The sequence below is a fragment of the Anneissia japonica genome, unplaced genomic scaffold, assembly GCF_011630105.1.
Source record: "Anneissia japonica isolate Jap-2015-1 unplaced genomic scaffold, ASM1163010v1 scaffold466_len1169948_cov191, whole genome shotgun sequence".
NCBI lineage: Eukaryota > Metazoa > Echinodermata > Crinoidea > Comatulida > Comatulidae > Anneissia > Anneissia japonica.
The window spans coordinates 939,637-965,602 of NW_022689540.1; the positions used below are offsets into that span (position 1 = coordinate 939,637).

The window sequence follows — 25,966 nt, forward strand, 5'->3', positions numbered from 1 at the left end:
AATACAAAAATAAATAGATAAATATAAATATATATATATATATAAATATATATATATATATATATAGAAACATGAAAATTGACCAATAAAAAAATATTAACAAAAATAATTACACTCAAACACCATGATTTTTATGCAAATCAATGTACATTTTTATGCAAATTATAACTAATCAAAAATTAATCACTAATAATAGAACTTGCCTGATGTACAACTTATAGTAAACATGGTGAAAATAATGCTTAAAATTAAAAAATACTGTACATGTATTTTTGACAAATTGTAAACATATTCATTAAATATTGAAATAGATAATAACAAATAAACACATCTCAGAAAAATAATAATATTTATATAAGTGAAACCAAACATGATTATCCGCAAGCTATTTTGGGGTTTTACAATTGGCATATTATCATGGCTTTTTCTTAAGTGACTATAAAACTTTGTATTTTTCTTGAAAAATGCAAATAAAGAAAAAAATGAAGATATATTGGTGCAATATTTTGCTAGTACATCTCATCTGCAACTTCTAAAGACCCCAGACTTCTAAATCCCAATGGGGAAAACCATGCTTTTCACTACAAAAGAAAAAAAAAATATTTGTCCTACTTATGTATAACTAATAGAGGTTTCACTCCATACAAATTTTTGTTTTTAATACATTGAGAGAAGTGTTTCCTATTGGGAAAAATCCAGAATCTCAGACTGGCAAAATGGTTTAGTTGGTGGAGCAATAGTAATCAAAGAGCCATGTGTTCAAATCATGACAGCAACAAAAATTACCTTTTTATTGGAATAATATCATAATTTATTCTATATCAACATATTTTACTCTAATACATTCTATGCACAGCAAATGCAGTCAAACTTTATTGGAAACTTAATAAATTATGTTTTATTGGAATCATGTCATAATTATTTGAATTACATATGTTTTAATGTACTTTAAATAAATAGCAGACACTGGAAAACAGTCAAAACTTTAATTTACAGTTTAATAAATCAATTTCATTGGAACCATATTGTAATTAGCTTAAGTCTAAATGCTAGTTGCACAATGTGAACAATAGTAATTTTAATGAATGTTTAATTCCTTCCGGATGTAATATCACTTGGGGCCCGTTCTAGCGAAAAAATATCCGTGCAATTTACCAGTTAATTCACCGGTACACACTTTCTAAAACCGCTCGGACACTAGTCTAATACCTTACCATCTGGATTATCCGCGACAATTTTGAACACCAAATTGCTGGGTATAATACCGTGTATGGAATGACCATGGAGCCGGAGGCGATGATAATTCAACCTAATTGTTTTTCCAAATGTTTTGTCTACAGCCCAGCGCGAAATTCAATAAGTTACGGCCCAGGCGTGGTTGCAGCTCTCCTTCGCCTCCTCACACATTCACGACGAAATCTAAATTTAGTAGCATACTATGCAATCGATTTGTAGATTTACCATTATTCGGAGGAATAAACTTGAATAAACTAGCCTACGTACAGATTTTAAAGCAGCCATTATAAGTTATTGAGCTACATTATCGTTCCACCGTTATAGTTATAGCTAGGAGGTATACCTCCTTGGTTATAGCAGCAGTAGCAAGTAAACAAAGAATGGGTTGTTGACCATGGGATAAGTTGAAATTTACTTCCGGAGTGGTTTCTTTACACGTATTTACCGTGAGCTAAAACTTGCTTGAACGGTCGACCACGCGCTGAATGCTCAGCGTGATTACCCGGTAAAATAAACGGAATACGGTTGGCGTTTTTTGCTCAAACGAGCCTTATACTTTGAAATATCAATTTGAGCGGATATCTGATAGAGATGATGATATGGAAAAACCATCATAAAACTCCATTTCATGTATTTTCTTAGAAGCGATTACAGACAGAAAACTTATTATTGATAGCTTGTGATTCTTACAAAGTTCTTATCATTAATTAGGAATTTAATGTATAGAACTTTAAAAGAGAATTCCAATACACATAAAACACAAAGAGGCAAAAAAGAGTAGAATGAGGCATTCCCTTATAGGAAGATATATACAGAGATACTGTACTAAAATGCAGACAGACACAAATGGCAGACAAACCCAGCTTTCAAACATGGACAGAGGTAGACAAACTAGTATATCACCGGACAGATACAGGAAAGTAGTAAACAGGCAGAAATAGAACACACTAGGTAAGTCGATAAATACATACACAGGTGAGCAGAAAGATATACAGAATGGGAAGATAAGACAGACACATACAGTACCTGTACAACTCCCCCTCCACCTTCTCACATGCAAAAATATAGGTAAACAGAGACAGGCAGACGAATACAACTATAGTAGGTGGCAGGCAGATACACAGATGCCAAAATTGTGTTTCCCTTAAGCCCCACCTCTTGGATACTAAGGTCCCACAAAATGACAGCAAAATCATATGCAAAACATGTGCATGCATTTGTGAGACATTACGTGTGCTTGAATGTATTTCTAGCTCTCTTCCCATTGGTCAATTGTGAAATTTAATCCACACATTTCGAAAAGGTCCATAATATAAGAATACATTTCCACAGTGGCGGAACAAGTGGGGGAAAGGTACAATTTGGAGGGGGGTTGGGCAAGGTCCCTGACAAGAGCAAAGTGGGCGTGGTCGGGTGTAAATTAAAATGTTCTTAAAGTTAGTCCGTGGGTGGAACCCAGAAAAAATATGACAACCTTGGAGTTTCAGAGTATTATTTAATTGCTTTTACATACAGATAGTCATATTTTTTTTTCTCCCTGATAAATTGTGGTTTTTCTTATATTTTTTGCATTTCCAAAATCTTTTTATAAAATCAACAGAAATAAATTGCTTAATCAAAAATAACCTTGATAATAGTAATAATGATAATTACAACTCAGAAACCTGGCACCTATATTCATTAATTAACAATTCATTTCTCTTCAACGTTCAATACTGCCAAGAACTCATTTGAATTAACAGGATGTAAATTGTCACATGGGTACCGTACTTAAAAGAGAATCAGACAATGATTATACTCTTTGGGTTATCATTTCTAAGAAGCTTGGACAAGTTACACTATCATGTGGAACCAATGATGAACAATTCTAAATAAATGTTTTGATAATCTAATTTCTTTATGCTGCTTGTAGAGTGAAGTTTGTTTTGAGAAAACACTCTTTTCCCAAAGACTGAAAATCAATTGAGGTACTTTCATAGTAAAACATTTGTAATTCAGAGAAAATATTTATAGGATCCGCCATGTTCTTTAGATTACCCTTAAATTTACTAGTAACGATTTTCATACTAAAACGTTTGTAAACATTTTATTTCCATAAAGTTATACCATAAAATGAAGACAAAAATATTTGTTTCATTGAACCCCCCAAAAAAAAAAAAAAAAAAAAAAAAAAAAAAAAATCTATTCCTCTTTAGAATGTTCCTTTAAAAAAAAAAAAAAAAAAAATTATTATTGCACTACAAAAATCCTGCAGAAATACACACATCCTCAAAAGATTCAGAGGCATGCATGTAAAGCTTGGTTTCCATAGAATCGCTACACAGTTGTTACAAAGTGTTCACTGCAATCCTTGCACTGCGCGGCTGTCCCGCGACTTAATCAGGAACGCTTCCTGATTCAAGTGACCAATCAGCGTTGCCAAAGGAGTCGGCGATAGCTTGTAGCAACTTTATGAAAACCGGGCTTAAAAGGTAAGGCCCTGTTCAGACTATCAAATTTTCATTGACAAAAAAAAAAAAAAAATGTGACATGCTTAAATAATTATGATCAAGATGACATCACATCATGATCATATATAAGCACATTGTGACTATATGAGGCATGTTGTGATAAAATGGCTAAGTTGCAGCAAAAATTAAAATTAAAATTCAAGTTATTGGTATTTTCAAATACCTGAGTATGTAACCTTTAAAATGAGGGGTCATTCATTGAAATTGGACATTTCAAGCCTAAGTTATTGGAAAGTGAAAGTACAGTACTCTTAGAACCAAGATAAACATGATTTTGAGTAATTGCCTTTCAAAGTCATTTGTGCATACAATTTTTAATAGAATGAACTATCAAAATAACATTAAATAAACAATTTTGAAAATAATACTTTGGTACATGATTAATAACACAATAAACTGTTGATCTAAAGTGAAAAACGAATTTGGATTTTTAGGCAATTTTTTCAGCTCCCATATTTTATAGCTCATTTACTCAATACTGGCCTGTCCGACAACTTAATCATTTCGCCATGACATGCCTCATATACGAGGCGAGTTGAGAGTTCTCTCTACATTGGTGGGATGGGAAGAGTATATATGTGCATGTTACAATAGCAAGACTGACACTCTGCAAAGTAGTACATTTTCCCCAACTATTTTTTTAATCCAGTGAAATATATTTCTTTATACCCTTTGTCAAAAGATGCTACAAATTATATTATAATAATCATTTTTTAGAAATAGGATTTTGAGTTTATTATTAAGCATGCTTATTCATGTGTGTGTAAACCTAAAATAGATACAACTGTTTGTGCGTAATAGCCACTATTTTTTGTTTTTTAACCTGGATAAGAAACACGTTCCTTTTTTTAAATTTTTTTATTGTGGCTTAACCTGAAATTAATTAAGAACGAAATAAACATACTACTAAAATATTTATCATTAAAACCACAGAAAAGATAAGTTATAAGACACCCAGCACCTGTAAATAAAACTTGATAAGTATAAAAAGGTTTAATACTACGATAAACAAGTACGCCAAACACACATATGAATTAGAATGGCAAGATATAACCATAAGACTTTAGTACACATATTACCACTGCTTCAACAAGACAACAACAACAAAAAAACGCACACACGAACATACACTGATATCACTACAACTAATCCTTTAAATGCAAAATAAAGAAGGGAAAATGTGATGGGGTGCAAATTGGGGGTCACAGCAGAGCGACCCGACATCCACCTACCTATAGCGGAATCTGGGTCCAAGGGGCCCTTGCTCAAACATAGGCTCTCCTGATACCTCTCTGAAAAAGGTGGGCACTGATTGGTCAAGTATCAGATATTTTTGAAGTTCTATCAATTTGTTATATTATTTTATACATTGTATTACTGATATTGTAAACATTGTTGACAAAATCCAAGCATTTGAAATGTGGTTGTATAAGAGAAAGACAAACATAACTTGGGCTGTCAGAACTACGAATGAAGAAGTGGTGGTTACTTTAGCAATAGAGAATTGCTTTAATTCATGAAAAAAAAAGTAAAATCTAATTATATGAGTAGAAAAATGGAAAACCATATTTTGAGACAATGTTTTTTTTTTGCCAGGTATTAGTAAACCTTAGAATTTGGAAGACACATCTCATTTTTTTTTATATGTTGTGTAATAAAAAGATATATTTATTACTTCTTTCAAAATCTATGAAATCTAAGTTGGTGTAATTTTCTATACACATGTTCTGCATACGTTTTCAATATATGTGTACTTAAAAATCACAGTTATATAATGTGTGTTAATCACACTATATAACAAGAAACTGTTTCTGGTATAAATATGTATGAAAAAAAAGCTAAAAACGTTTATAAAAGCAAACAATAAACAATGAAAGAAAAAATGAGTAAAGAAAAAGAAAAAAATGAAGAGTCGTTAATTTGTTTATTTTTTGGTTTATTGTCCTTGAAATGTTCGAAGGTTGATAAATGTTTAAAAGATAGGATAGAAAAATACATTTGGGAAGGAAGATGATGATGATTATGATAATTACGGTAATAATATTATTAATAATGAAAGGGATTTTGGTACCATATTCAAGTAATATTGGGAACCAACCAAACATAATATTATTAATAATGAAGGGATTTTGGTACAGTATTCAAGTAATATTGGGAACCAACCAAACATAATATTATTAATAATGAAGGGATTTTGGTACTCAAGTAATATTGGGAACCAACCAAACATAATATTATTAATAATGAAGGGATTTTGGTACAGTATTCAAGTAATATTGGGAACCAAACAAACATAACATATCTTAAATGCTTTCATGAATATCACATAAATGCTAAACTAATATAAAATCTAAGTAACAAATAAGGAAAACAACTACCTCACTATAAAGTTAATAACATAAAATTCTAAATATTACTTAAATATAAATTCAAGTAAAATAGAAAAAGGTTGAGTGTCAGTCATCAATGATGTTTGTGGATATAATTTATGGATATTATTAAATTAAAAATATAATATAAAATAAATTTTTCTTTCTTGTTACTAGAATTTATAAGCTAAGGAATGGAGGTCGGATTAAAAGCAAAGACGGTGTGCGTAAAAGAAATAATCTATCGCTATCACCATATTTGGCATCTGGCGCGTGGGTAAATAGACACATTTGATTCTCAGAATTTGTCACACCATAAAGGCTCTTATTAAATTTAATCTTGTAAAGAATCAAGCAATCCATTTCTCTCGCAATACCACTCTCTACTTATCTCTGTAATTATTCCTCTGATATGTTCTTTCCATATAAAACCTATAAAATTACCACAATGCATGTTAATCTCAAATCCTACTTATTCTTAATTAACCAATTAGTGTTAATTAGATGCAAATATTAACGTACCTGTACCTGAATTTTGAGCCTAGTTGAAACATGACACGTTTCTTTTGTGTGGGCTGCGGTTCCGCCAGCCTAAAAAACGTGTGGTGTTCCACACACGATTTCCAAAGGTTCTTGCAACTACGGTACGATCCCAGATTAAATCCAATTAATGAGTCACGGGTTTCTCCCTATCAGCAAATAAGGAAACAAATAAAGTTTAACGAACCAATCAAAATTGTTGAAATACTTTACAAATTTAAAATGCTACTACAAAGAACATGCATAGGTTGAAATGTGTACCACTTTCAACTACCATACCATATAACTATTTTTCTCCAGGTCAAAGTTTAATGTACTGATGTTAAACTATTCTACTGAATTCATAAAGTATCCAGGCTGCTTAAACCATTAAAAGGATAACAATTAATTATCCAAACCACTTGGCACATCAATAAAAATTAAAGTATGGTAATCGGATATTAAACTTCCGTCTAAATTTGAATGAACTATGTATAACTAGGAAAAGCGCTTACACAATTATTATGGCAGCATGGTATGTAGGTTAAATAATAAATAAATTTCACAAGCGGAACTGGTGTTTATGCAGAGGTAAGGTAATTTCCCTCTCTGTAAATTCAATTTCAAAGATATTAAACTATGTTTTCAGGATTATCTGTTTTTCGAGTTGAGCTCAAGGAGAGAATTATTTGCTGAAACGTATATGAAATAAGTACTGAAATCATTCATGTACTGCTTCACCATGTTGATAGATACTGAAAGACAGACATATGCTGATATACACTACTGTAGCTGACAAGAAACACATAATAAATGTGTTTGTCAGAAGAATACTACGATAACATTTGAATTATTTTTTGTCATAATTCAATTTTAGAATGTAAACATTTTGATATAATTGCTACAATTTAAACATATCATCACACTGTTAGTTTTAATGTGCGTGAGATTAAAAGGTCAGTTGAAAGTTGAAAGTCCAGTGGGTTAGTTGTTCAGGACATATATCGTCATCTCGTAATAGGTAATACATTAACAAATGCAAACACTAAAATGTAATTGATCCATGTCTGTATAAACGTTGAATTTACTCTAATCAATAATATTTAAATCTAGTACAGTATTAATTCTACTGTACCATTTTATTAATTTAATCAGCCTTGTATTTCAGTCATTGATCATGTGATAGTATCGATAAACAGACTGAGGCTGATAGAATCGAAACTGAAATCCAATAAAATATTTCTATTCTTAAAGTATCACCACTAGAGTTTTTACAGATGGAACACCAATTTAAACTTCCTATTAAAACATTGGTAAATACCCACAAGGAACCTACACGGAACCAGCCTACAAGGAACCAGGATGATGTTCTTAAATTTAATAATATAATACTGTTCGACAGACAACAATGAATGTTTTCAATTGACACCAATCCAAGGTTGACATTTTTCATCTTTTTCATTATTATTTATTTTAATAAATTCAATACTCTTGAAATTCCTTCATTGTTCCAATTTTTTCTTGCAAATTTGGATCCAGAGGGAGGTAAGGGAGGGTGGGGGTAGGAGGAGAAGTGGAAGGGAAAGGGAAAGGGGAAAGTTAGGATTGGTAGAGGAAGAGAACCAATGAACTTGACAATGACTGTAAAAGTATATCATTACTTGTAAACAGAATATATAATCATATTTTACAGGTCAACAACCAGTAGGCCAAAGCTACAAAAAAATTGCAAGAACATACTGACTGATCAATATGTCTATAAATTCAGTTAACTGTGAATGCTAATTTTGTTCATAACATATTGTAATGCAAATTTTGTGCTGTTAAAGTAAAAACCATCGGTGATAAATACCGACAATGACTGTAAAAGTATATCATTACTTGTAAACAGAATATATAATCATATTTTACAGGTCAACAACCAGTAGGCCAAAGCTACATAAAAAAATTGCAAGAACATACTGACTGATCAATTTGTCTATAAATTCAGTTAACTGTGAATGCTAATTTTGTTCATAACATATTGTAATGCAAATTTTGTGCTGTTAAAGTAAAAACCATCGGTGATAAATACCGACCAAAACTAAATACACCAAATAGTCTAACTTAAGTACAATTCCTTATGTTGTACTTGTATTCTTTTCATCACATAGTTAACACGGAACCATAACCACTTTTAGTAACTTTATTATGTCAGACCTTTCCTCAAAATCCACATCCTGTATTCTTAGAAGCAATGTCATTTACCTTGACAACATAACACTACAGTATCCTTAATACACACAACAATAAAAATACTTACTCATTAAAGTCTATTTTACATATAAATCAGTTTTCAACATTTACTTTAAGTATATTTTACACGTTCACATGAAATAATTAGTTTTCAAATATTGTGATTGGTATTTCTCTGAACAATCATAGTTCATTTTATACCAATAAATGAAATTTAATTCATAGATTGGTGTTTGGTTAAACAATTATGTGGGCACACAACTCTGCTAAAACTGCAGCCTTCTACATATCACACCTTACATAACATTCAAAATAAAAATAAAAAAGTTATCAGGCATGAACGAACCCACTTGCCTGATGCCCAGGACAAGTGTTTTTTACGGTATACGGACATAAACCACCCAGGACATAAACCACCCAATTGGAATATACCATTGTTAAAGTGGGTGGGCAACATAACCTACATTCATTGAATAGACTGATTATTTTATTTTTAGTTATTTTTAGTCATTTTATCTACAATTAATTATTTTGGAAAACTATTTAGAAAACTAAAAAAAATAAAACTTTAAGCACAGTGATTACTAAAATCTACAATGATTACTAACCAACATGCATGTTGTCAGAAGAAATGAATGAATTAAAGGCGTATAATAGGAGTGTACAATAGCAAATTAAGTCCTAATGTAAAGCTAGATAAAAGCAAGACCACCCAACATTGTTCACCCTGTTGCCCACCCACTTTAACAATGGTATATTCCAATTGGGTGGTTTATGTCCTGGGTGGCTTATGTCCTGGGTGGTTTATGTCCTACATTCGTTTTTTACAGTCAGACAAGAATTTTAGGGATAACTTGTCCATGGACGAGCACTTTTAGGGTGCGTTCAGGTGAGTTTTTTGTGGAGTCTAACACGGGATAAATCCGGAAACGGCCATTTCCAGTTCTAGCCCAATGGGTGTTAAAAGCAGACCGCCTACTGATATCCGCTGATACAATCCAACGCTGCAAATTGCAGTGTTTTTGAAGGAGCAAAAGCAGCATGCGTTAGCAGCTTGGAGCAATTTTTATCACTTAATCTTCTTGATTGTTTTAACATGCGCCAGTCTGTTTAAATGTTCATGGTCCTTGCTTCTTTTACAGTTTATTTCCAAAAACAAAACTGAAAAGCTCAATAAAATAAATTATTTCAACTGAGGGCTACCCTAGAATCCAGATTGTTACCTTGTCACGCCACATGCATGATCATGGCACCACTGTTTATTCGTTTAACAGTGGTAGTAATTTTCTGTTTTTAAACTACAATTGTCAAACGAATGAAAGTTTATTAATTGTTTATACGCCCAAAATACACATCTGCAATTTATTGGGAGTTTGCTATGTACACTTTATTATTTTTTTAGCTTCTTCGGTAATTTCATTTCATTCCTCGATTTTGAGACAACTGCATTAATGCAGTGGACCAATACCGAAGTCCGTTTTTTAATTAAAGCGTGGGGTGATGTAGCTGGGTGACGCAAGGTCCAGGGCAACTTGATAGAAACTCATCATTCGCATAATACCTTAGGTTTTACGTCCGAGGTTATTGGTTTTTTTTGAAAGCCAAGTTCTGCACGAACCCGCGGATACAATACCGGTAAGAACCCTATGTAACCTTTTCCCATTCTCGTGCGAACACACCTTTAGAATAGGCTACTTCAGCATGTAATGCATAATGCTTTCACAGTACTTATAAAAAGTCTGACTCTTGACAATACGCACCATATTTTATTAACAAAGTGCCGGTGCACAAAGAGATATCAAACAGAAAACTGACTATGCCATGGTTATGCACCGCACTGCATGCATCAACTTAGTCGCCAAGACTCTATTATTTGATTTATTGAGTTTAAAAGAAAAAATGCCTACTCAATATACTTGAGTTGGGCGACATGAAATGTCTGGACTTCAAGACTAGAAATTACTTTCGAGTACGAATATGATCAGCAGCCAATAGGCCGACTTCAAAAAAGGCCTAGTCTATTTCGTTTGCGCATGTGGATCTAGGCAGATTAAGAAATGGTACTAAAATTGGGATTTAAAGTTGTTAAAGTAATGTAAAAATAATTCACTTTTAAGTGATGGAGATAATTTCAAATGTGGGAAAAATACATTTGAAGTTCTGCAAACGGGTACAAACAATGATATGTCCAACCCCCCACCATCCCCCCCCCAAAAAAAATAACGTCATATAACACAGTCCTGTCAGGGTGTGGCTGAGAACTCGTATATCGTGGAAGCAACTGATTCTATCTAAGTGATCACTTTCGGTAACAAATAAAATGCTGATACACTTCTGTACTGGTGACAGCACCAGTCATCAATCATCTGATCAGGATCCCCTAATCAGATTTGGTGACGGCATCATGAATGGTGATGTCACCGAAACTTATGCTTATACTGATACTTATCATGGATCTATTAGAATCGAGCGGCCCGAGAAATATTTGCATGTAGTTGTCATGACAACGGATTTGAAACACGCAATAAGAAAACGATCAACACACTCCATTGTTTAAAATGTTATTAATAATGTTTCATTTTGTTTGAATTTTTCCATATTATACAAATGTATGAAATTTCCTCATGCCTGATCATGAATAAACAAGAGTAGGGATTGTCTCTATATTCCCACACCTAAAATCTACTCCAGGGTTGTAAAAAATAAAAAAAACAAAAAACAAAAAAAAAACAACCTGTGTATTTCTATACATTCCTTGTTGGAGGCTGTGCTTTCTTCATTTTTTTTACATTTGACAAACTTCAACAATACCCTACTTGATGACAGCAGTATTAATCATTCTCTAAAATGATGTTAAAATTCTCTCCCTCTCCTAAAAATTATCTTTTCCCAAAAAGAGGTATGCATAGGCCTGCTATTGCCTTTCATTTTTGTATAAAAAATGCTGGTGGCCGTGTACAGTCTAATATTAAACCACAATACGCATCCAAATATTACATGACTGTAATTTAAGTTAAGTTAATTCAACTTACAATAATGAAGAGGTTGTTTAAAACATACATGCACAAAATGTAGTAAGACTACGTTTGGGCTTAGGAAAAATTTTATAAAAACGACCTGTATAGAAAGACCACACAGTAAGAACTCTGCAGAAGTCTAAGTCGTAGTTGTAACATCAAGCCACTTAATGCATACCTGTCCTAGTTTTACCAAGAATCTGGAAAATAATGGCAAAAGGAAGGAATGTCCTTATGGCGTGATGAAGGGAACTAGCCAGGGCCAAGGATGGGAGGAAGCGGGAGAACATTACTCAAGAAAGCCCCATCTCCATGAATAATAGAGGAATATTTTAAGTCCAAAAAACATGAATGCTGAAGTAGAGTAAAGACAAATCAATAACTAAGGATACTACATTTAACAAAAGTATGGCTTCTAACGCCACCACAATCAATATGTATTGTGTGTGCGAGTATATATGAAATATCATAGATGCAACGAAAGGTGATAAATACGATCAGAGTTCAAATTTGTTCAGGCATTAAGCCTGACAGAAAAGGAAGATATTCTTAAAGTGGTACAGTATTCCACAACACCGAAGAAGGATCAAGTATTAATGAAACCAATTCAAATCAAATAAGTCAAATAATTAATAAATTTTAAAATCATTGGCAAACCTCTGTCATGTAATTAAAAAAAAATATATTTATTTCTCTTTCAAATATATTAGGTTAGAATCTTAAACCTGAATGACGTTGAAGATAAAAAAAATATTTCTCAACTAAACACATAATTATTTTGGACATGAATTAAACAAAAATGCATTTGTCACAGTTTACAATTTAAAATAAATATAACCCTTGAGTATAAAAAAACAGCCTGTAATACAATAAACTCTGAAAAAACCTTAGAAAATTTAAATAAACCATTGAATTACACATTTTTAATGTCTAATGTAATGAATATAGAAACATGGTAATATCTATGCCGATGTTTATTGACCAAGAAAACATTTCCATGTTCTAATTTTCAGTTGAAAGCTAAAAACAATTTTTATTTGGTTATTCATTTATTTATTTTCTTGTCCCAAAAACTTATATTTTAATCTAAGATCAAGGTAAGATTATGCATAAAACTGTACGTGTGAAAATTAATAATTATAAAATTAAAATAATTTGATACCATCAATTCTAATAGTGTTTCTTGTAACTGATGTGGGCGTGTTATTCTTGAAACACGCTTTAGTACTGAGCTAGGAACCCATCAACTGGAAATTCTATTTACAATACAAGTGTATTTCTGAAGAAATTCATTATCATGCAAACTGTGTATCCTGTGCAGTCTATTGAACATGCCAGTTTCTGGCAAAAACAAATATCTTTTATTTGTCATCTCCACAATGCAAAATACTATTGTTGATATAATTTTTATTGAAACTAAACATCACAAGTATTATATTATGTGGGATTGATCACAACAATAGTGCATTCGATTATTCTTTTTTATATTTAATCTAGCAGTCGGGAAGTGCGAGGTTTTTTAGATCCTTTGTTAATTCTTTGTTATTTTTCTAAAACATGATATGTTCTTCAGTAATTTGCAACCATTTTGTTCTATTAATAATTATCCTTACTTCCAAGGATTTACCTGTTTGCATACTAAGGAAACTTGAGAAGACCTCTCTCTATGTTATACTGAAGCTGATCTGGAATACAATTTTCTCCACAAAAATTTTAGTATCTTGTCATTTACATTAATTGTGTATTATAAAATATCTTTACAAAAATCATGTTCTTATGCAAAAATCTAAAGTAAGTGTACACTACCGAAAAGTAATCAGAGAATGTTTGGTTTGATGAGGCTGTAGAGAGGGTGTGTTTTTCTCGAACATCTATTTATCCAAGAAAAAATGTGAAAGGTACTGTTTACCATACTATATTTTGATAACAAAATTGATGCTTGTCTGATAACACATGTACGGTAATAACATTAACGAGCAAGGCCTCTATTCTGCATTATGTACTTACTACTAATATGTAATTCCTTAGTTACTAACACATACCTTGATAAATATTTGAGCGAAAAATGTCAGTACTTTATTTTGCAAACTTTTAAAATATAGATAGAAGATGAAAAGGACCTTAATGAAAATATAAGGAGCAAGTAAAACAAAGACCTGGATGTAGTAAACATGATTAAACCTTTGTACCTTGCACCTATCGGGATTCAAACATTCGGATACACTACTAAGCCATGAGGCTAAGTGGTGTACACACTTGGACTTCCCATTAGGACACAGTGAAGGTGTTTTTTCATACCAAAGTTGTATTTGTGGCATGCCTTCCCAAACCAGTGAACTGTCTCGATATGTTAAACTGAGTATTTAGCATAAATGTGGCCATATTACTTTTTCTCATAACTTTGGCAATAGTATGTTAATTCCAGTAAATAACCCATCATTTTAAAGCTTATATAATGTGAAAAATATGAATAAATTGAAAAAGTAGATTTTTAATTTTTTGATCATTGATGCTGGTGTTTGGGATGGCATGCCCCAATTGTTCAAACATACCTTATTTATTCTCATGAACATCTCCAAAGTACAAAGCTATATTATGACTAGTAGTAATACTGGATTATATTAGCAGAATGACATCTAGGCCTGTTGTAGCTGAAATACATCAGCTAGTACAACTACACACTCGCTAAGCTGTGAACAGCACAGCTAGATGTCACAATAGACTAGTTCAACTACTGGCATCCACGATGGCATAACTGACTGACTGAGCTATGCAGCAGTTAATGGCCTAGAGCCAGCCTTTTGTGATTGTCTAATGAAGGATCTCATTTGAAATACCTGAATTTTAACGATGACAAAAATCCTTCCAGTTGCACTGCATGCCAACAACAATTAAACCCGTCTCCTTGGTAGACGTTACAATTAAATGATCTGCTTGTGTTCCTCTACCAACATCCAAAACCCATTTCACCATCCATACAGAGGTTAATCCTAATTGAGCCTAGTGCTTAAGTAAAAGCACTTAAACCAGATTGCCTCCAAATAATCAGAACACCAAACTAACTGGGCCAATAATCTATTGCTGCCAGCATCTACTGTATTCTTGCAGATATAAAAATATTTCATTATAATATATTATAAATATTTTTATACCGCCATGCTATATTTGATCTGCAGTAAAATGTTACAACATTTAAGCCTAGGCTAAATAAACACATGTTTGACCAGCACAAATATATTTTTTTTTGTCCTGTAATAAATTTGTTTTGTTTGGTCTTGGTTCCATGAGGGCATCTATGCTCAACAGAGGTGCTTTACAAATTTCTACTATAATAAATACAAGGTGGACAGAGCAAATATTGGGAAGCCTCCTGAAGCACAGTGAATGTACACCAAAGCTTGTGTATCAATATATGTAAATACAAGTCCCCATCAATGCTACTGCTTCTTTTGAGCTGAACATTTGGCTGACAGTTTTTGTACCTCCCTGGAGAGGTATTGTTCGCAGTCGGGTATCTATCCCCCAAAAATCACTTGCAAGTAGTTAAAAATCACCTTATTTGGCAAGGTAGCGCCCCGTGTATAAGAGACAGGTCGCTTAGCCCCTTAAATAATAATGAGATACTCCATTCATCTTGAAGTTTGCATTAAGATAACGTTTTGAAATGTATTGTTGATTTTTTATTCATTTGTGGCCATACTATTCTGTAACAGTACAGTAAACTACTTTTGTCATGACAAACCAACCATGAATATTAAAGATAATTTTTTATTCTTTTGTTAAATTATGTTTGTAAATCTGATTTTTTAAATTTTACAATATGTTAACACCGGCAACATTTGTAATCCCTCAGTTATTAATTTCATTAATTAATTAATGTTTTATTATACTTCATGGGAGATAGTACACCTTTAATGAAAATTAAATTAATTTCATAAAGGGTAAATTAAGTAAAGAAAAGAATCCACTGAAGCGTATCAAACATTTTCCTTTAAATAATGATGGGTTTGTATTCCGTCATGACCTTCGTAGTGACATGGCTCAGCGCATTCTCACTTGAATACACTGGATGAAAAGAATTTGATATGAGCCGCACACGAATATTTACCCAAGGTGCCACATGAATGAGCCGTTTTTTTCACAAAGGACCCGACAGAAACTGCACCATCCACAAAAGATAAGATAAAGTTGTGTAATGAAATGTCATAATTGCAATATGGATTATATGTATTCTGATAGCGATACACGTTTCACAGAATTGATAGGGCATATTTCAGGCCAGAAGGTAAACTGGGAGGGATGCCCTTGGAAGAATTATGAAGCAGAAATACTAGGGTTTTATTAAGGCTCACAAAGATAATTTGAGACCCTTGGAAGAATTTGGTTCAAATTTACTAGGGTCTGGCAGTGATAAATCTAGGATATACTTCCAAGCTGGGAGACGGTAGGGTTTGAGGAAAGGTTGAAAATATAAAAAAAAACATTTTCCTCTTGGTTTGAGTCTAAGTATGAGGGCATCAGAAAAACAGTTGGTTATATGCCTTTACTTTTATTACTGTTATTATAATTATTTATTATTCTGTTATTATAATTATTTATATTCCCTATAATATACTATAACGGCTATAGATATACTATATGTGAGTTGTCGTGACAAAATGAGTCTTGTGGTACGCCAGGTCAATTTGAGATATTTAAGAACATATATCTGAAGTGATATTTTGACAAAAATTTGGTTTCAAATTTTTTGATATAAAGTTTAATATGTATATTTCCTTAGTAGCAAAAGTTCTGAGTTGAGTTACCTAAGATAATCATGTTTTAAAGCACATTTTTTTAAAGCTATTTTTCAAAATTGATATGGGAAAACCAACACAAAATTTGTCAGTTGTTTATCTTAAGAAGCGATTTTGTCCTAAGTAATGTATGTTTTTAGACATCTGAACTTCAGAATGATCTTACTACGGTTTTACTCAACCTAGAAACTTGTTACCAAGACCAAAATAAAGCTTATAATAGTCATCTATCTATATATATCAATAACTCATTTTTTATTTTTTGTACCACAAAACTCATTTTTAATATTTTTGTGCCACACAACTCATTTTATCACAACAGATCACAATGCTATGGTACTGTACATTATATCAACACAACAATTCAATCTTCCCATAATCCAATATTTATCTACATCATTATTGATTTACAAAATGAATTCTAGACATTTCCAAGAAAGATGGATTACTGTAGTATTATCATATGTTGATTCGCTTAATACGATTACATAAAACGTACAAAGTGCATTGCGACCTTGACCACGCATACACTGACCATCGGTAAAAGCCACACTGGAAAAAGGCTTTTTATATATTATTACAAATGGCTGTAATAAAATCTCTACATTGAGCTAATAAACATGAAGAATAACATTATAGAATTTATAATAATAAACCAGTATTTATACAGCGGTCTATTTGTCTATATATATATATATTTTATTATACAGAATTTTGCTGGTACCTGTACCAACTTTTTTCGACTTTCGTAGTAAAATGTTTGGAAAATCAACTGATTTGGTTTGATCTGTGTCTCATTGGAGGTTAAGATAAGATAATTTTTATTGGTCCAAAAATTACTTTAAGAATTTACTTTCTATTGGCACAAGACAATAAATTAAGTTTACAACAAACATAAAAAAAGTATGTAACTATATTTAAAACAATATACAAGTTAAAAAAAGAAAAAAAAGAAAATGAGTGAATATACTGTATAAATGTTAGGCTAATGTAAAAGACTGACTTAATAATTACAAATTAACGGCGTATTGCACATTTTTTAACCAGCTGATCACAATACAAATGAATACCTGTTACGAGTTCCGGGTATTTCTACTTGACAGAGTGGAGAAATAAGGAAACAAACAAACTCGAGCGGTGCCTTGGATTTATCTGATTATAAACATATAGCGCTACCTCTAGGATTGAGGAAAATTGCTTCATGGACGCCCTCAACGACGTTTCACTATATTGCTAACTGCTCTATCTTAAATGTATTATCTTTTACTATGGCTGAAGATGCTATAAATACCAAAGATATAAATATAATAAAAATAAATCAAAAAGATAGCACACAACTGTTTTTCCTTTTCCTTAAGTACCTTAAGTATTTCCTTGGAATGGATTTAGTATTATAAAAATCTATTAAGTGTACTATGTATAAAAATACTACATAATTCTTCAAAAGAACATTATATTTTGGAAATTCCAAAATGAACCTGTCAGGACATAGAATAGGTGAAAGGATGGGACAAAGTGTGTTCCTTGTTCATCTACAAGCAAATATACACTTACCAATATTTAACAGGAAAATATATAATGTAAAATAAACAAAAGGAACAACATGTATCTAAATATAAAATAAACATTAAAATAGTCATAGTGGGCTTGCCATGTCCAGCATTAGTGACTAAAACAAGAAAACACTTTAACATAGTCATATCTTCATAATCACCACAATATAAGGTTAAAAATGATAGGTAATTTACTGGAATCGACTTACTATTGCAAAAGTTATGAGTTAAAGCATTACGGCTTCTTTGTACTGAAGTACACAATATGACCACATTCTAATACTGAATACTCAGATTAACAATTAGTGACAGTTTGCTGAATTTGGGATGGCAGAATATAACAGAACCCAACAATATGCTAGCTAAAACAGAACGTAAGCAGATAAAAAAAAATTTGAAACCAACTTACGACTTCTCTTCGTAATTGAATGAAGAACTGCTTGCGCTTGAAGGAAATTTTGACAATTTTCGCCCAAGAAAACGTGTTAATCTTTGTGCTGTTTTGAAACACAATGATTCCAGAGGCTGTTATTCCAATTTGAATTTCTATCCCAGAATGATCCTGTCATGAGAGTCCAAAGCATCATTAACATATTTTATCATATTCCCTAACAAAACAAAATATTTTAATCCAACATCTTTATATCATTCCTCTGTTCCATAACCTTTAAGTTGCTTGCTGGGAACAACACAATAAAGAGTCAAGCTTAATTTTGCATTTTAAGTACAGTTAACATTATAGGTTTGGGGTAGGAGTGTGTAGTTGCACTGTTAGTCATCTTCATAATTACTGGGATAATTTTTTTTCTTTTTGCAAAAAGTTTAGTCTTTAAAGGGAATTTTAAAAACCCTCAGAATTTAGCATTTAATTAACATATCATTAAATGTATTTATGAAACACAAAGTACATTTATACCATTATAATACATTTATACATTGCAGCAGTTGGACATTACAAGACCAATATATGAAATATACTGTAGAGGGCGCTATAGATTTTATGCTACATATCAGGTTGTGATGTGGTGGACAGAGAAGTGAACAGAAAGGTATCAGCAGTATGTAGTCAAGTAGTACTGTATAGGCCATTTTATCGGATTTATTTTAAAACAGCACTGCCAACATCTCGCCAACTCACTGGGGGACTTTCAGCGACCTAGCCTGAGCAGCTGGAGTTGCAAATAGAGCACCGCGCCATGGATAGTGCCGCTAGACCTTTGCTATAGCAGCAGTAGACAACAGATACAATCTTGCTAATTACTGTAATTGCTGTATATGTAAACATTGAAATAGCTTTTTAGACTTAGACTTGTTCTTAATATAAACATTTCAAGTTTTTTCCGTTTTAAAATATTTGTGCTTATTAGTAATCTTGTTTTTATCGTTGATTTAAATCCATGATGGTAACTACATAGAGTGAAATGCTAGGCCTCTTAAAGTCCCCCAGTGGTTGTTACCAGGTAATTGGAAATTTTCATTTCAAATTTTGCAAAAATGGTCTATAGAATATTCAAATTGATATTTCTTTGTTATTATATTGTTGTTATTACTAAAAGAAAGGTTCACTAATTAATCTCTGGTAAGATAGTATAATACATACTCCAAGCATCGGAATGCACGCTATCGTGTCGGGATTCCATATTTCAACATTAATTATGTCATCATCAGGAATAAAAAATTCCTGATGATGACATAATTAATAATCATTCCTTATGATGACATAATTAATGTTGAAATATTGAACCCAAACAAGATGACATGCATTTTGATACTAGGAGTATGTATTAATATTATACTATCTTGTTATTACTACATAATTTTTTTTTTTTAAATATTTTATTAAATTGTATATTTGGAATAGAGATAATTTTACAGATAGGGTAAAGATAAGAACATTGGCAATCAGTTAGGTAGGAAAATTGATGCAATTATGTAGGCAGGCAAGTACGCAAACAACACCACTGCTAGGCAGGCAGCGACACTTAAGACGGTACACATAATATTGCAAGGAAGAGCCAGGAAGGCAAGGAAAAGGCTAGGTGGTGCATGCATATAAGCTAAATGTGGGCCTTACCATTACCTTGGCATAGTGGAGATCTACACCATAAAGTTCTAAATTTTTCACTTTATTTAGAAAATTGTACTCCGAGTCAGCTGGTGACTGTCCACTAAAAAAAAAAACAAAAAAAAACATATTTTTAAATCTAATAACTTCACAAAAATACTATATACTGACAAATTGAGTTGTGTTAAATGCCAGGTAAATTTGATATATTTAAGAAAATATGTACAAAGTCATATTTTGACCGAAATGGGATTTCAGGTTTTTTAAGTTTATAACTTTTAAATTTATGACAGCTAACAATATGTTAAAGGTGTTTTTGAGGCATATTTTCTATGGCTGTTTCCTTTTTCTTTTCAAAATTGATAAGAAAAACAACTAAACAAGAAATGTAAAAGTTGTTTTATATTTAGAGGTGATTTTCTCCAAAGTATGCTGAATATATTTATAAATCTTGTTTGGTACCATAAGACTCATTTTGCGATGTCATACACATTTTACATACTAATAAAATACATGGAAAGCATAAAATTTTGTTTTCTTATTTAGCAAATAGTTTTTCCAAAAACATCATTGAGATGAATAAAATTTTATTGGTGAATATAAAATAGGATGGTTAAATGCTTTCAATTTATATAATTAGGAAGAAATATACATATCTTATCTTTGGAGATTTCAAGGCAGCGGAGGGCGTAATAAAAATAAACACTTTTATTTTTTTACTGAAATATCCACCTTTTTGTGGTGGCGGGCGCGCTAATTGTCAAAAAATAAAATTTTCTTTTTATTCGAAATCATCAGTATTTGCAGTCGGTGGGTTCACTAAACAAGATACACAAAAATTCTCCCCTTATGGATAAAATTGTGTATTTCGCACTTGATACTACATAAAGACTTCTCAAGCTCTATGACAAGTTGTGTGATGTGCCCATATATGGGCATAATGTCATGACACCCAAATATGGGCACCACATTTATTTGTCACATAGAATTTAATAGTTTTAACAGAGCTGAAGCACTGGTCAGACCAGCGGGATAACTTACTAGTGTGTTTTGTGTAGTCGTTCCACTTCCTTGTTGAATTTTTCCGTCTGTCCTTGCCCTGGAATAAACCTAAATGCCGACACATATCCAGTTGGATGTTCGTTCGGATCATAATCACCTAATTCAGCTGGAAAATACAATCATAAACAACCTAAAATTATATTTTTGTTTTCACTTAATTCATTTTGATTTATCCTATATTATGCATAACTAAAGTACCTTAAGCTTGTGGTATTGATGGTTGAATTAACTGCCTCAAAATTCCAGGTACGGTATTTACAGTAATAATAATATAGCATGCTTACTATGTATGTATAGTAACATAAGACACACAACAACTGTTATTATAATTGTATCTGTAGGATGTATTCAATATACACTTATAGATTACTTACTGTATTTTGACAGACCCCTATTACCCTAACAACTAGTCACTCTATAGATGGCGCTATTTCATAATATACTGTAACATCTCACTACATATCATTACCATGCTTTACTGTGAATACATAAACATTACGTGTAAAGATCTCTACACCATAGGGAATCTATGCAAATAAAACTAATTTCATTGCATAAATGTTTAATCATATATAACCACATAACCTTCAACTTCTTTTTTAGAAAATAGACTTATAAAGTGCAAGTGTAAAAATTGAGCTTTAAATGGCAAACTACGCTCATTAATATTCAGCATGAACCAAGGAGCACTCTTAGTTATAGTTCCATGGATCAAATATCAATCAATACTTAAGTTACTATTCTTCTATATAATCATTACCAACTGATGGCATTTTGCTAATGTAGAATACTGGGTACCTGGAACATCATTTATTTGCAGAATATCATTCTTCATTTACAGTGTATAACTGCTAATGAATTATATTAATTATTATTAATTTATTTGCAATTATAGAAACACAAGTCTATAAATTCTATTAAATAAATAATTTGATCAGTGTTATCAACTTTAAAAACAATCATATCACTAATATTCAGCAAGGATATAAAAAAAACAACATAATCAGATGACATAGATATGATGAACCAGACCTGTGCTGATGCTGCGGTTTCAATGCAAGGTAATTAGGAAGTGTACAGTATAGGTAACCTAGCTAGTAAAACTTTCGTTTTATTTACACATGTGATGTTTAGGCAGGGTGTACACTCCAACTCTAACTTTAATGATACTATGATAGCAAATTCTAGTTATTAACATACAGTAGGTATACTCTTCCAAGAATCAATTCATATAGTGCCCTCCTACCAAATGTTGCCCTACATCACTACAGCAAACACTGTTTCTCTTGAAGTGCACACATCCCACTGGGTAGCCGATTATATAAGCCTAAATATTGTCTTCTGCATAGACAGATGAACATTGTACACTTATTAAATTTTCAGTCAGATGTTTATGGTTTTATATGCCATCAATTGAATATAGTGGATTATAAAAATTAGCCAATAAAATAATTTACTTGAGGCAAATATAAATTGTATCAAAATCATGTCCTCAATTAGAAATTTTACCATGAAATTTATGTTATTGCTAATTACATTAAATTAAAGTTTCTAACAAATTTTCGAATCTGAATTTATAAATAGTTGACATAGACTTAATGCGACTAAATATTTTAATGCCATTAACGGGTCATCATAATTATAAAGACATTAAGTCTATAGTGTGAATACAGTAGTACTCTGGGGAATGGTCAAATCTGAAAAAGCTTTAAATTACACTGATCAAACTGTTTTGTTCAAGCATGATTCAAGAATAGTAGAGTTATATATACGGTATATCTGTCTGCATTAGACATTATACCACATAGTATGCCTATCTTTACTAACTATGAATGCCCATGTTCTGCTGACTTGTGTGAAATTGTATAATCATGATCAACCAATGAAGCTGCTTCAAAAAGCATAATTTAATCACCCACACAGATACTTGTAGTTGAATACACATTATAAGCCACTGATCTTGAACTTCGCAGCAGAATCTATTTCCTATTCACATTATGGAGTACAATCAGCGTTTGTAAAGCCCACACCTCCTACTAAGGTTTCGCCATTGAGATAACTTCCATTGAATGCCTCTACTGCGTGTAGCCAGGTTAGGCATCAATGACCTTACTGTCTGCTCTTGAATATTTTTGTTATAAGCAACATTTGTGGCAAAAATTTACTTTGACATGAATGGAGATCTTGTATGATAAAATTGTATAAAGGCAACACCCTCTATAATAATAATAATGGTAATGCAAATAATAATATAATAAGATACTCCTTTATGATTTAATTGGGAATGAGTATTGTAAAGTTAATCATTTTAGTTTATGGTAGGCATTTGTGCATCGTCTCAGGTTCAGCGGAAAAGTGTGAAGAAAATAAAAAGTGAAGCCACAAGAGATTAGATATTTACATAATCTATGCAAATCAGTGACTACACCTGGAAGGGATGCGCTGGTAATTGAAGACGGCAAGCAGCCTTGTTAGCTTTCAAAACAACTCATTAAGGTTCACAGTAAAATCTTTGCGGAAGGTAACTACTTTGCATACTTAGCAAAATTATAGTTGGACACCTGAGGGTCTACAGGTCGTCATTACTTGATCAAGCTACAAGTCAGCATTTTCTGATTATAAAGATATCAGCATTATCAAAATAATCTTGAATGTGAAATGACACAGTCAAGGACAAAAGCAATTTTTGATTAAATTATGCATGGATTTTAGAAGCTTTAAAAGTCATCTTACACTATTTCCGTTGTGAATTGATGGGAATAGGTGGAAAAAAGGGTGGTTACTCCCCCTTCCTTCCCCCTCTCTCATTAACTGTTCTTGATTTTTCTGTCAAACACCCCTTTTGCATCTTACAACATTCAGTTGTACAACATATCAAACAGTTGTTTTCTTCCGAAGCATGGCTTTAAGGGCTATTCATACTGATGCTATGCAGTTGTTTTCTTTACAAGTTTGATTTTCTTGTTATGTACAGAACTCTGCTAGGGACATAGACTTTACGAAAAGAAATATTGGAAATGGAGTACAGTGTAAACATGTTTTTCTAATCATGTGTGTTCATGACCTTCATTAGTGCTGATCCATTACATTATTCAATGCGAGATTATTGTTCAGCCCAGTAGTAGTAGAGACATAACGAGATAGGATTATTCAGGGATACAGGGTTATTCAGGGGTACATTAATCCATGAGGATTTATTCAGGGGAAATAGTAGGGCTATCTAGGGGTAGGTTTATAAGGACAAATACATTTAGGAGTAGGGACACTTAGGAATAGGTTTATTTAGGGTTAGTATAAGATCTTTATATGTAAGGTTATTCAGAGATATGGATATTCAATGTTGGATTCACTCAAGGTAAATTCAAGAGTACTGTAGTGTTACTTAGGGGTTAAAGTTATTCAAAGGTAGGTAAGATTTGTTTAGGGTATAAGTGAATATTCAGAGGTAGGGATATTCATGTGTATGGTTACATTTAAGTAAAGGTAAAAAGGTAATGGTAGGAGAATAACCCATAGTGACAGTGTATGAAAGTACTATAGAGCTCTAATACACTATATGCTTGTGTACATCTGACTTTTAACTATTTTAACATCAGATGGAAAAACACCCATAAATGTAATTACAATGAAATATCATACATACCTTGTACTATAAAAGATGCTAACAGAGTCCCAATATTAAATGAACAGATTATCCTGAAAAGAAAAATGAATCAAAACTTAATGAGGCAGGTGAACAACATTGATTGCTATAAAGATACAGATTGAAATACTGTAGGAGCTACTGATACAAGATTTCTTGAACAATCTTACATTAACTTCAAAATAATATAACTTTAGTCATAATAAATTAAACCTAAATCATATTTATTCTATTTCATTGTTTTAACTTACATCAATGGTAATGGTAATGGTTTGGGATTTGTAAAGTGCATACTACATGGTCTCTATGCGCTGTAAGTTACACAAAAGAAACAAACCAAAAACTAGATCCTAAAGTCTAACCAAGCGATCTAAAAATAAAAAACGTCAGAAGCAGACTATCGCAGGGGAACCAACATCACCGCACCGTTTTCCAACAATTCGAAACCACTGGCAAGCAGTGGTTTGCAGGATCATAACTCACAGATGCTCAAGTGATGTTGACGTCTCGACTAGCCTATACTAGAAAAACTAAACGATGGAAGTAAGCAAAAAAAAAAAAAGGTAAACAACAGAAATGGAAAATTAAAAAGTTTGATAAAGGTAGGTCTTGAGTCTCTCCTTAAAAATGGATACAGAAGGAGACTCTCAGATGTCAAAATGTCTATGTTATTTATCTGTAGACATTTAGACACTAAAGTTTTTCTTTTTGTATCTTTTATAAACATAATTAACAAGAATACAGCAAAAAATGATATTGTTTATATAGAAAATATGAAAATGAAATGAACAGTATACATCTGAAACTTTGGAGGAATTGAAGGTTCTGTGTTTTTTTTTTAAAGAGTTTAATTATCTCGCTGTAGGAATTTGTAAGTTTATACCATCACAATTAAATATAAACAGAAAAGGCGAAGATTATCCACAGGAATGTTAAAAAATAAAATGCATGCCCTCTTTAT

At 32.0% G+C, this 25,966-nt stretch overlaps 1 protein-coding gene across 5 annotated transcripts in view; it reads right to left on the reverse strand.

The window, feature by feature from the left end:
- The window catches only part of LOC117125366 (tyrosine-protein phosphatase non-receptor type 4-like), a 99,711-nt gene that overhangs the window by 25,956 nt on the left and 47,789 nt on the right, over window positions 1-25,966 (reverse strand). The window contains exons 6-11 of one of the 5 annotated variants that reach the window (XM_033271869.1): window positions 25,006-25,058; window positions 21,342-21,468; window positions 20,316-20,403; window positions 18,645-18,797; window positions 6,638-6,804; window positions 4,979-5,038 (exon numbers count right to left, since the gene is read on the reverse strand). In XM_033271869.1, the coding sequence (XP_033127760.1) occupies window positions 4,979-5,038; window positions 6,638-6,804; window positions 18,645-18,797; window positions 20,316-20,403; window positions 21,342-21,468; window positions 25,006-25,058 (648 nt within the window). Of the gene's footprint in view, window positions 1-4,978; window positions 5,039-6,637; window positions 6,805-18,644; window positions 18,798-20,309; window positions 20,404-21,341; window positions 21,469-25,005; window positions 25,059-25,966 lie in introns of all 5 variants that reach the window. The other 4 variants (XM_033271877.1, XM_033271860.1, XM_033271895.1 and 1 more) reach the window with 4 other exon arrangements.